Source organism: Enoplosus armatus, chromosome 3 (genome assembly GCF_043641665.1).
Source record: "Enoplosus armatus isolate fEnoArm2 chromosome 3, fEnoArm2.hap1, whole genome shotgun sequence".
Classification (NCBI taxonomy): domain Eukaryota; kingdom Metazoa; phylum Chordata; class Actinopteri; order Centrarchiformes; family Enoplosidae; genus Enoplosus; species Enoplosus armatus.
In genome coordinates this window covers 7,515,934-7,529,156 of record NC_092182.1, presented here as the reverse complement: position 1 = coordinate 7,529,156, position 13,223 = coordinate 7,515,934, and the positions used below count along the sequence as shown (strand labels likewise).

General features: G+C 42.4%; 1 protein-coding gene across 2 annotated transcripts in view; it reads right to left on the bottom strand.

Annotated features, from left to right (window-relative positions):
* Nucleotides 1-13,223, bottom strand: part of magi1b (membrane associated guanylate kinase, WW and PDZ domain containing 1b) — a 126,779-nt gene that overhangs the window by 42,446 nt on the left and 71,110 nt on the right. For both annotated transcript variants that reach the window (XM_070901917.1, XM_070901918.1), the window contains exons 3-6: nucleotides 8,477-8,596; nucleotides 4,920-5,162; nucleotides 1,889-2,114; nucleotides 836-918 (exon numbers count right to left, since the gene is read on the bottom strand). In XM_070901917.1, coding sequence (XP_070758018.1) covers nucleotides 836-918; nucleotides 1,889-2,114; nucleotides 4,920-5,162; nucleotides 8,477-8,596 — 672 coding nt within the window. The remainder of the gene's footprint in view (nucleotides 1-835; nucleotides 919-1,888; nucleotides 2,115-4,919; nucleotides 5,163-8,476; nucleotides 8,597-13,223) is intronic.

The following is a 13,223-nucleotide window of genomic DNA, read 5'->3' as shown; positions in this document are numbered from 1 at the left end:
GAACCTCAGCCTCGTGTCACAATCCATGTTGACAAAAATCACAAGGCGTGTTTTCCCCAAATGGCTGCATCTCGGCGTGTGGTTTGAGGCAGCACAGCTGAGGTTGAGCTTTATCCTAGTCAGCTAGTAATGACATGACAACTACTATCACATTTCATTTTGTGAGCAGTAATGCACCTTAGCGAAGGGAAATAACTGACTGCAAGAATCACAAGTTCTGAGAGAAATGGTGTGTATTTCTTTCTGTCTGCATGCACATATTTGCGGTTGAATATCTGTGTTGAACATCTACGAGCAGGCAGGACGCCTCAGCGTAGGTCAGGGAGAGGGCATTACTTATTTGAGCTAAATGATGAGAATGATGCAGTCGATTCCTTCAAGCAGTGGGGCATCTTGCTCTGACAAAGGAGCACAGCAGAGCAGCAGTGCCACCCAATGACTGCTCACCATTTTCTGTGACCCAACACTGACACCTAAGGGCTACAGGGGGAAACACTACTCTCGTATTAACATCTGAGATTTTCACAACCACACAACATTGTGAAAATAAGAAGTGAAAGAAGGTGTTTGGTGTTTTCTAACCTACGTTTTTTTGTCAAATCTAACAAAACTCTGCTGGGATACTGGAATCTAAATACAGGCTAGTTGATTGAGGACAATCTAATAGTAGTTTATCTTTAATTTACTCATGAACGTGTGTTTGTTTCGAATATTCCTTTAATAATGAAGAGACAGCTTGGGAGACACCCAAGCACTGAATCACCAGCACCATATGCAGTATTGAACCTTAAACACACATAATCTCAAAGGTAATCACGCTCAAACACGGACGTACCATCATCTTCACATTCTTCCAGGGGTTTCTGAGGCTTGTCCAGGCACCGAGGGTCTATCCAGGAGGTGGTCTTTGTATTGTGGCTAAGCAGAAAACACACACATATAAAATTACTTTGAGGTGATAGAAATGATGGAATAAATCATTGTATCTTCACATCTGGAATACAGCAAGACAGATTTCTAAGATGATCTTTAGATTTGCTGTTTTATCGTGAACTGAGGGGCATGACTATTCAGTTCAGTTCAAATAACAAAATTAGTGCCTTCTTAACAACTTTGTTCACAAATTAACAGCCCAAATTTGATTTGAATTTGAATCTAGGTCTAATGAGTAACAATAACAATGAGGAGAATGCCACCACTATACAACGTGACAATTTTATTCAAGTTCACTTAAATGCCTTAAAGTATATTAGCTGTGATCTTGGTTTATGCTCCGTTATATTGTTATATCACATATTAAGTAGAAACATGGATCTGCAGCTACAAACTGACAACAGGGTTCGTACAGCTTTTTAAGAGTCAAATTCAAGCACCTTCAAGGTACCTAAACCAAACATTTCCAGACTCTCAAAGCCTTTATCATCACATCTAATTGTTACTATAAATGCAAGTTTACAGAATTCCCTTACACCCACAGCAACCAATATATATCGTCACTCTATTGTATTATTTAATGCGATGGGATCGTTTCATTTCAAATATTAATATATTCAAAGATTTTTGGTTTACATGAGTGATTGTGTAGGTGACACACCAGATTATGTTGAAAATCAAGCATTTTTTAAGGAGTATATTCGCTTCAAGCCTATTCCTAACCTTGAAAACACAAGCCTTTTCCAAACTTTCAAGACTGTACGAACGCTGTGATTAGGTAATCCTATGAAAGCCTGAGAAAATGTGTTTTGTTTCTATACTTGATGTCTGCTTACAAACTGGAGCTTTTGTGTCCAGACTTTCTGAACTGGATAACACATTTTATTGAAAATGGGAGTTAAACATTACACCATATATACACAATATATGAGTGTACAAGTCTTGGGTTACTTACTCTATAAAGTAGACCTCTCCGTTCTCGGTGTAGGCCATCTCCCAGTTGTCAGGCAGAGGTCCAAGCAGGTCCTCTGGGGGAGGATGGCTCAGGTGAGAGTGTGTCTGCTGTGTGCTCTCCGTGGTGGCCGATGGTGAGGGGGTCGTCCCGGCGTAGGACGGGACACTCTGGCGGGGGGCGAAGGGGCGCACCGAGTGATGAATCTCGTCTAATTCACTAGAGTCTCCTAGAGGGTTTAAGGCAAACATGGTGTGTTAAAAGGATGCTGAAAAAACAAACGACAAAAAGCAGCTGTGAAAACAATTTGGGTGCCACAAAGGGAACCTCAATACATCATCAAATTGAGTTTATTTATTACCTCAGTCCAAGAATTTCCCAAAGCTTTCACATCTAGTTTTCAGCTACACTATTATCCTTAACTACTTCTTACAGCAATAGAGACGTTTACTTCAGTTAAACTGTTGAGTGGGCAGTTCACACCTAGAACCATGGCCTCTGTGAAGTGCTATCACCTAGCTTCCTGTTATCTCATTTTCACACTCACACTTTGACTGGCACCCTCATAGCTCGCACAATCACAGACGGCAAATAAACAACTTTTGGTCCCACCTTCTAAAAACACATGGTGGAAACAGCTTTAGGGCTGAGTCAGCCTTCCTCACAATGCCTACTGACCTACTAACACACAAGAGGAGATATCAAAGAAACAACCGCAGTAAGTCCTATTATTCAAAATCATCACTAACAGAGCCCAGCACTGATATCCAAACGTCTGAAATTGATCAAATAAAATCTTCCACTAATTCAAAAACACAAATATACTACAAAGTCATACCATTAAGAATAATCTCAAAAATGGAGGCTGCTCAGTCATCCACCCTCTGCTGCTTGCAGCCAGATGGCACTATTTTACATTTTTGGACGCATAGATACAGGCAGATGTAGTCAAACCCAGAGACCACTTACTCACCAATCAAAGAAGCTCTTGTGTTCTGCAGCCCCTCGCCACACCAACGTGCTCTCTCTGCTGCTCTCTCTCTCCACCTCCTTTGTGCTCTCTCTCCTACTTCTTCATTTTCTGAGCTTATCCTCCTTCACAAAATACAATCCTCCCTTGCTTCTCTTCCTCTCTCTGCCCAATCCTTTTTCGGACTTAGCCCCACTTCACCCCTTCGCAGCCACTCCCTCTTTCTATTTAACGTCCTTCTGCCTCGGCTCCACTTGCATCCCCTCCCACTTTACCCATCGCGACTTCTCTTTTTCTCTCCGTCCAAACGGAGCTGCAGAAGGCAGGATCGCATTCTGGTGTTAAACTCTCAAACTAAAACACAACACAGCATGTTCTCAGGCCTGCTGTTGAAGACTGCTCTGCAATCAGCTGCCTGTTTACTCACTGACTTCAGGTCTGTTTGTTTTAAAGGTGTCCACCGGATAAAGGAGCATGTGAGTCATGCAAAAACAAGGCGTTAACATAAAACTACAGTTAGTGTAAGAAATGACAATAAACCAACATGAAGACGCATGCAGTCAGTCACATGACATGACAGCAAGTTGTGAGAAGTTGGAAAAACCTGTGTGAAAATGTAGACATGTGAAGCTAGCAAGCCTGTACACACTGTGTTTATCAATGCCAAATGTGGCGCTTCATTCTGGCTGCTGCCTGTGTAAAGATGCCAAATTTAATTTGGTTTGGAGTATGGCACCAGCCTGCTATTTTGTCTCCAAATAAATGAAAACTGTGTCTAAATCCAGTGAAGACTGACTGCTGTTTATACCTGGCTTCAGAATGTGTTTCAAATGTGTCTTGAGTGACCGCTTGTTATTGGATTTCATCTCCCTATTCAGTGTAAAACTTCTTAACAGAAAAAATGCACATCTGTGCTCAACCAAACAGCTCGAGAAAAGAACTGTGCAGTTTGAGTACAGACTTCAAACCCTTCAAACCAAGGTGATGGCCTAAGCAAATCAACTGTGTTTGGGAGGTTTAGTATTCTCATTGCATTACACTACTGCACGGTCTGGGTGATCAATTTTCAGTTTATCTTTAATGTGTTTTGGGTGCATTCACACCAGCTGTTTTCATTATCAATTAATCTATCAAATATTTGTCAGATGAATCAGTTGTTTAGTTGATGTCAAAAACAAGGACAAATGCCATCACAATACACAACAGTCTTATGTGACGTCTTCAAATCATTATGTGAAAACACAAAGGTATTTACATAAAGGGCTATTTCGGCATTTTAGTATTGCACCTACATTAAGTTGGAGGTAAATATGAGGTAAATGGAGGAAACAGTAAATATCAAAGCAGCAGAGGCCAAGATATCCTGACTTCACACTATCACAGGTCAAGACACAAAAACACTGGCTCCTAAACTTTATAACTGCAGTTTGTAACACAAGCTTTCTGTTATAAATTTTTCTCCATGACATGATGACATCATCGGGGTTCTTTTCAGGACTTTTCAGTGACTTTTCAGACTCAACAAAGAAGACATCAAACAAACGCTTTCACAGGCCGAGTAGCACTCTTCAATAAGAGTAAACTGAACAAAATGTGTAAAGTGGGGACTGCCTTTAATACAGATAACCAAGCAAATCTTCATATTTGAGAAGTTGTAATCGTCAAATAATTGGAATTTTCACTTTATAAACTACATAAACAATCAATGATCAAAAGCTTCTCTGTTCACTGAATAATTGGCAATTATTGTTTCTAGAGTGTAAAGTGTTAACATGGTCTCACTGGTCTTTAAACATTTGAAAAAGTTTGTCTTTTTTGTCATTTGGTTACTATAAAGATTCTGCTTTCTACTATAATGACTTGACATCTTCACATTTAAGGCTTTATTCTGGCAATTTCCACACAGCCATCGGTAAAGTCTCACAATGTCTAAACTGTGCTCTTGTAGTGGTTCTTGTGACTCGAGCGTTAGCTAAAACCTGTGAAGACCTGCATCTATACCACCGTCCTCTCATGTTCCATTATCTTCCCATGCTCCCTCCCCCTCCTGCCCCCTCTACGTACCTGTAAAGCTACTGTTCATGTCAGGGAGGTCCTCGTCGTCCTCCTGCTGATGCTCTCCAGGCCCTATTCCAGCATTGTGCATGTCATTGTAGGACTTGGTGCGTCGGGGAGTGGAGTGCTGCGAGCCCGGCAGGCTACCGCTGAGCCCGTCTGGCAGTGGGGCATCACCGCCACTACCGCTACTGCTAATCACTTTCCCACCGGGGGGCTGCACCGGTGGCTTGGGCGTCCCATAATAGTTACCTAGGCAACGAAGAAGAAGGCAGGGAAGAGGGGATTAAAAAAAGACGGAGAAAAGAAGGGCATTTTAGTAGGAGGGTTAAAGAGGAGGGGTCAAAGGGTTTTGTTTAAGTGTGTGTGTGTTGGAGGGGGTTAGTTAAAGTCTTTGTATGCAAATAGAGCGGCTGGATTGTCTGTGGGTCTGTGGGAAAATGTGAATCTCTGAAACAAAACTACATTTCTTTCTTGTTTGACCCAAATTGAGTTCACAACCAAGACCCCTTTTTTTTTAACAGCGTTTACTCAAATGATATTTCTCAAACAATATTACTATTATTATTACAGTAGTAATGGTCTTCAAAGTAGTTCATAAAATGTTCTGAAGACATTTAGGCTCTGTTTACACCTGGCATTAAAATGCATCTTGGGTGATCCGATCACAAGAGGACAGCTCTAATACCAGGTGTGAATGTACCCAGACACATTGAGATCGCTCAGACCACATACGGAGGTACATACTCATTTGCGCCGTCAGATTAAAGTGCGAAACAACAAGAAGAAGCCATAACAATAAAATACGTTTTATTTCATTTCATTTACGGCAGACTGGGCACGGGAAGTGCATTGCTGCCTCCCGCCGGTTAAAAACAACAACGCATTTGGTCTTTGCTAACAGAAATGCTTATTTGCATTTACAGCGAGGAAGTGAGATCTGGTCACCAGTGGTCATTCGAGAAACATTCTAATGCCACGTGTGAACTGATGTACTTAGAGCTGTCCACTTGTGATCTAACCACCCAAGATGCATGTTAATGCCAGGTGTAAACAGGCAGTTTGCAGCCAAATTGTCCTCAAGTGCCACATTTCAGCTACACTGACAGAACAAAACATGCAGATTTTTTTTCACAAACTAAGTCATTTTCATCCAAAGTTAGACCAGGCAGACATAAGAGGACTGTACCATCACACAACCAGAACATAATGCCAAATATAAAGCCAACATCTTAATGAGACAGAATGGCATTAGCATAAGTGAAGGTACAAAGAATGTTCTAGTCCAGGTGGCAAAATTACAGTCAAAAGATAAATTGGCAAACTACAACTTAAATGGGTAACTTTTTTTTACAGCAGACATTTTGCATGTCAAAGCAGGATTTTTCAGTTGCATTCTCATATAGTCCAAAACTACTACATTTTGTGTTCATGAATCACGACACTTAAGTTATAATACAGACTACGGTTGAAAGCTGGTATAACATTATTTATTAACAACACACATAGTGTCATCTCAGATCACCAACTGAATTAAATTGAGTACTAGTTGAAATATCACCCATTTGTCTTTTGGACCAGTACGCCATCATGTCTTGGTTTTAATGACTATACACAGCAACGCAGTCAATATTTGAATTGTGAGTCAAATACAACTGTGAGCCCAATTCTGCCCGATTTGTCTGTTAAAAGAAATGTTTTCTTGTTATTTGTGGTCGGCAGATAACAAAATGGTGCATTGCTTAAAGCATTTAGAAGCCTTTAAAATGAGAGGAAGATCTTTCCTCCAAACTGTCATCAGTGGAAGCGAGTAAGCTAGTTGCCAGTCAGAAGTCCATTGGCCTTGTTTGCCCCTCCTTGCCATCAGAGGGAAAACCATTGTTATGGAACACTGAACAAGCTAAGTGGACACAGCAGACACTTAATTAAACATTATCTGACTGAATGGAGGTGATACATGGTAGTGTTGTTTACAGTCCTTCCAGTGTCGTGACTTTGGTTTATCAGCAAAGAGAAAATGTTGTGTGTGACACAGACTTTGTTATTTAGAGCTGGTGACTATTTTTCAAAACATGCTTATTTTCATATAAATTGTACTTTTATTTATATAGCTTTCTTTTTTGGATGGCCAGCATGTGGGAATAATGATGCATTTTTGCAAATATCAGGCTATATAACCCTCCAACAAGTAGTAAATAGGAAATGCATTTGTTTACATGCTACACTTTATCACACAGCCAGTGGAGTTCAGAGACTGTACACAGAAGCATCAGGATGAAACTCTGAATTCAGTTTATACATTGTATATAACTGTGTTTCCACTGTTCCACCAACATATACAGATGTTTTAGTTTAGTTGTTGAACAACTGAGTAAATATAAAAGATAAGGTAGGCTGTGACGACAGTCCATTTGAAATGCAACTGCAGTGACCCCCAAGATCACACCTTACGACCTGACCTAAAAGGTTAGTGTGTGTGTGTGTGTCTGTCAGTGTGACTAGCCTGTCTACACAAAATATATCAACCAAACACTAACACTGCATACTGACAACTCCCCAGCCCCTCAATACATGCAACACATCAATTTTTCACGAATATACCTTTGTGATGTTGCTTTCATGAAAGACACATCATATCAAAATTTTGACAGCAACCTTTTCAACTTTCAAACAAACTTTTTGGTGCTATTTTTTCAACTTTCAACTCATCTACCCCTACTTCAGCTGGTGTTTTCCAATATGTCCGAGAGCCACTTTCGACAACCCCCACAGATAGGAGGTAAACATGTTGCTGAGGGCGATCTGACCTACATTTGTGGTGGACAGAGTGATAGAAATAGCCGTGCATACCAAAAAAAGCAAGAAACTAGAATTTTTCCATTTGAGAAAATCTAAAAATACAACATGTCTTCCTGCTGCATTGCACTGTGATGTATCGAGGAGACTATCTGTTGAGATATTAGTGTATCTGCCGTTCTCTAATGTGATTGTTGAATGTCAGTGCAAACAGAATCTAGAATGAAGCATGTGCTCTTTGACTCAAAGGGACTGACACCAAAACGTGACCGTGGCGGGGGCGGGCATGTTTTGAGTGCCGGCTGGAAGGCAGAGAGGAGACATGGTTCCCTCCTGCTGTGCCGGCAGGTGCACCTGTCCAGAAGTGGGCTGATTGGCCTGGACAGGGACACAACATGCCTGCTTGCTGACATAAACCATGAGAGAGCCCGAGTTTAAGCACTGGCTGGAGGTACGGAGGGACTTGGTTATTTTCTGCCATACAAGCTGGCACACCTGTCCAAAGTCAGGTCCGATGCCATTCGACAATTTAGGCATGGTCACTTATTAACATACACAGAGAACAAGTGTGAAAGTCATGTCTGAGGACTCCCACAGCCTCTAAAAGTGGCAAGTACATTTGTTGTTATTCAAGGATTTTGTGTTGTTTTGAATGGAAGTAACACCCTTAAAGCTAAACTGGCAATATGCCAACATGATGTCACATCCTCCATGTTGGGTCAGTCAGTTATGAAATAATCCAACTAAATTTGTGATTTTTTCTAATTTACCTTCATACGTTCCAATCTCCAGTAGGGTCCCACTTTTCTCCAACTCCAGGAAGTCCTCCACTGAGAGGAAGTTGTAGTCCACACCAGGAACTTCTCCTTCACGTGGGGCGCGGGTTGTACCTGGACAACCAATCAGAGACAGGAGTTAGCAATACAATAAGGAATAACAAGGAATCCACATTAAGCTCTTAGTGGTAGCTGGTGTGTAATAATTCAAAGGAAGCATTGCTATCATCTTGGCATTCACGTCATTCCTTCCTAATTTTTTAAGTTTAAGTTAAATCAGAGAGGGAATGTACAGTTAGTACAGCAATAGATGCTATATGACATGAGCGATTGTAATGCTGGCAGAGAAAAAGCTCCAAAATGGGAGATGATCTATTGTTTGCTATGATCTGCCTTCACACTGGGGTAGAGTGTGAAGTATCGTAGTAGCACCTTAGTGGGAAGCTACCATATGTGGGGGTGAAGTGGGAGTATGTGTGTGTGTGTGTGGTTTGGCATGTAGCCTGTGAGATTCTAGCACTTGTCTTTAATGACTGCTGACTGTTGGCTTTACAGCAGAGACAATAGTGAGACGGCAAACACCGCATTTCAATGACGCTACAAGTTTTTTTCTTTTAAACATTCTGCTTTCTTTGCTCTCCTCAGTTATTCAGTCTTTGCCTCACTAGTGCAGATTTCGACACTATTGTCTGACTGTCACTAAGTCCTCTTGCTAGGTGTGTCACTCTCTACTGGATTTATTGCATGCTACCACAAAAAGAAAATGATTCTGTCAGTGGCTTAAAAAACTGTATGAATTTAAGCATTTAAGCAAGTGTTCATGGCAAATAATAATCTTTCTCATCTTGCTCGCTCTGACAGACATTTGTTTGCCGACAACAGAGGGCTTTCCCTTCTTTTTGCTACCTTCCCTGTCCTCCATCTACTGATCTATCCTTCTCATCTCCCAATCACTCCATCTCCAGTGGGTTGGTAAGCAATAAGCTGGTAAAAATAGATGTGTGGGGATACGGGGAGAGGCTCCCACTGCAGCCACGTTCAGTGACACCGGTGATAAATCACAGGAGGTGCGGATCCTAACTCAAGCAAGCATGCATTACACTCACGCAAGCATACAGTACATGTAGAAAGGCATGCATGTAGCATTGTTTGAATCTCTCACACAAAATATTCTTGACATGCATCAGTTTGATGACCCAGCTGTCACAATCACCCTCTATTCTTCTATGTTATCTCTGTTTTAGGCTACTGTATGGGGGCACACAAATCTTGCTGTTCCTCACTAGCATTCATACTTTAGTGCCCACAAACTCCCAAGCGCCACCATATGTGACCAGACACTCAAGCAGCAAAGAGGAAATTGATTTAGTCAAACAAATCCCCGCTGAAGTCTATCAAACAAACAGTGAGCTCGCTCATTCCCAGGCACCGAGTCTTTTACAGAACATCAACCTTGGAGAGTCCTCAGCAGAGCCCGAGCGTTCAGCCGACTGTCAGTTCACTTCCCACACAAAAGTGGCCATTGATTCGACTCCATTTAGACACTGCTGCTCTTAGAAAACCAAATAGGAAGTGGAATTGGGACCAGTGTTTCAAAAGGGATAGAAAAGCAGAGCCTTGGCCTAGACCCAGGGGTAAGACACTGTCATCGCTATAGGCCTGATTAATTCAATACCCCACCCCCCCTCGACAAAAGCGCCATTGACCAAGCTGTGAAATAGAGTGAGAAGGAAAGACAGGTTTGGGACTGAGAGTCGTGCATAGAGACTCCTGCCTAGAGTTGGGACTGGATGAGCTGAACAACAACTATTCCGGATGCTGACCTCTGAAATGCAGAGGAAGAAAGAGAAGGAGTGAGACTACCAAAGCTAAGAGTTAGCATAATCCAGCGACTGGCACATCTAATGGAGCCTTGGAGATTTAGTGTGAGGGTGTTCGTCTTGCGCTGGCTGGCTCATGGCTTAACGGCTTCAACATCTTCACCAGCTGAGATGGGTGGGTGGGTGTTGTAAAAAAAACAAAAAAAAAAAAACACTTATCATTAGCATTTCAAGAAGATGATCAAGGAAACAAGTGTTGAGATATTGGGAGTCTGTAGTACTGTAGCACAGGGAGCTCGGAGCCACTACTGCTGCATCAAAACACATGCACGCAGGCCCAAACAAAAAAGTACTGTAAATGTACTGTAGCATGTAACTGTATAAACACACACAGATAAATGATCCTGAACTGTATGTTCCCAAAAAAAGTAATTTCTGTGTCTTCATGCATTATGCCACTGGGTCTCTACTGTTGCTAGGGACAACCCAGGGAGGGTAGGATAGAGAGAGAGAGAGATGTGGGGAGGTTTGTCCTCCAGTAATGACGTAGTCCTCTACGCGGTCTCCCCTGGCTTCACAACTCCATTCTCAATTCCTTGACAGAAATATGAAGTGCCACAGAGGTATGACTCAGAGGTCTGGTCCATATGAGAAAGCATAAATGAAGTACATGTTGCATACTAATTTGGCATATTTGAACATTTAAGATTTAAAACTGCGGTGGAGCAGCAGCCTAGAATTTAGAGCACTGGCTACAGACCAGAATGCTGTTGGGTTGAACCCACAAAACTCCAGAAAATGATCTACATGGGGAAAGAGCGAGAGACTTGAACACTGGGTGACTCTAAGGGTTGACTACATGAATGTGAAGCTAGGTGTTGCGGACAAAAAACATGCAAGGCCTGCTAAATGTCCGCAGATGAACTGCTTCGTGTTCATCTACAAGATTTTTGTGTTTGAACATATGGAGCGATACATAACCTTTGGTTTTGTCCCTCATTCTCTCTCTCCATCCTCTTGTCTGTCCCTTCACACACATGAGGGTGCAATGCTGAGCCACCTTTTCCCTCTGGCAGTCCAGCAGAAGGTTGACTCAGATACCAACAGTCACAGAGGAGTCATATGGCTCGTGTGTGTGTGTGTGTGTGTGAATGCCAAACATGCTTTGGCTTGTAATAGTACAAAAAGGGTTGGGAAGGAAACACCTCCTGTCATAATCAGCAGCTGTTCCACCCCCTGCCAGCCAGCACATACACATGCACATGTGTGCGCACACACACTGACAATGGGGAGGATGTGCATTGCCACCAAATGGCATGGTCTGGGGCTAAACGAGAGCTGTGGGTGGAGGGTAATCAGTTAATGGAGCTTCATGCACCCATCTCCCCTGCAATACACACACACACACACACAGTTTCATTACCATAACAGCTACAGTGGGACAACTGTCCTGTCTATGCTGTGAACCACTTATGCTGACCAGATTAGACCCCCACAGTGAGGAGAGCAACTTCGAGTACAGCACCCCTGCACTGTAGCTACAGTTACTCATCCCTAAATAACCTGTAGTTATGGCTAACCATATCACAGCTATACCACAAAAGTGAACCATGGGGCGGACCATATTACCACTACAAACTTCATATCCATTGTTTCTTCCTATTGTGTGACCATCCTGATGTTGTTTATGGAAATTGCAATTGTAAATAATTTCCTCATAAAACAGCTATTACTGCCTTTTCTTTGTTCTTTAAATGTTCCTCGTTGTTTGGTCTGACATTTAGATATTCAAGCATTAGACACTTGGCTAATGAGAAATAAGTTTGAATGAGTCTCCAGTGACACAATGAGAGTACAGGCACTTTCAGACTGACCACAGCACTGTGGGAAAACAATGCAAGGGACAGCATTGTTGTGGATGTGTTGCTACAGGGCTTATCCAACATCAAGACATGGCTCATTGGTTTATACTCCTTTCAGGCCAGATTTCCCAACTTCTAATAATCACTTATCACAAACGTTATCATGGCAACAATCATTTTCTGCTCTGTCACAAAGCTATGAACAACGATCAATCCTTTGCTTTACACACCATCCTGACACACCTGAACAAGGCGACGTCAGGATGCTGTCCATTGACCTGAGTTGAGCCTTTAATGCTGTCATTTCCTAGAAGCTTTCTCAGCTAGGTGTCAACATGTCACACTCAAGTCAGGGTCACCAAAAACATCTCCACTGCCACCACACTGAGAGTGCGTGTCTGGGGTAGCTTGTGGATAGGTGCAAAGATGATAGCTTGTTTCTTAATGTGATTGAAGCAAAACAGGACTTCAACATGGCCCATCCTGACCAAACGCCACTGGATTGCAGCACTTCTATTGAAAGAGTCAAGAATATCAAGTTTCTCAGTGTGAACCTTACTCATAAATCCCATCCTCCCTGACTAAGACAGTTCGTTGGCGTCACTTCTTGCAGCAACTGAGACAGACAAGACTCCCTAATCTCGTCAACATTCTACAGATGCACCATTAAAAATGTACTGAGTCACTACGTCAATATCTGGTATGGGGCCTGCAATGCCTCAGACCGTCATGTCACTCCAGCACATAAAGAGGACAATGGATTCAGACGCCTCTGTTCTCCATTCAGGAGATGCTGCATCCACAAAGCTTTCTGCATTATCAAGGAGCCCCTCTCATCCTTCCCACAATTTATCCATGCCTCTACCATCTGGTAGGAGGTTTCATAGCCCCCCAGCAAGAACAGCAAGACAGAGAAACAACGACTTTCCAAGCTAAAATGTCTCACCGGTGCTTCCACTGTCCACTCTACTGCGCCTCCACGTTGCTACTCCCATCCCCTGTGCTGTCAGGGAGAGCACTGAAAGGACTAAGAACTTTACATCAAAGGGGCGCTTATCT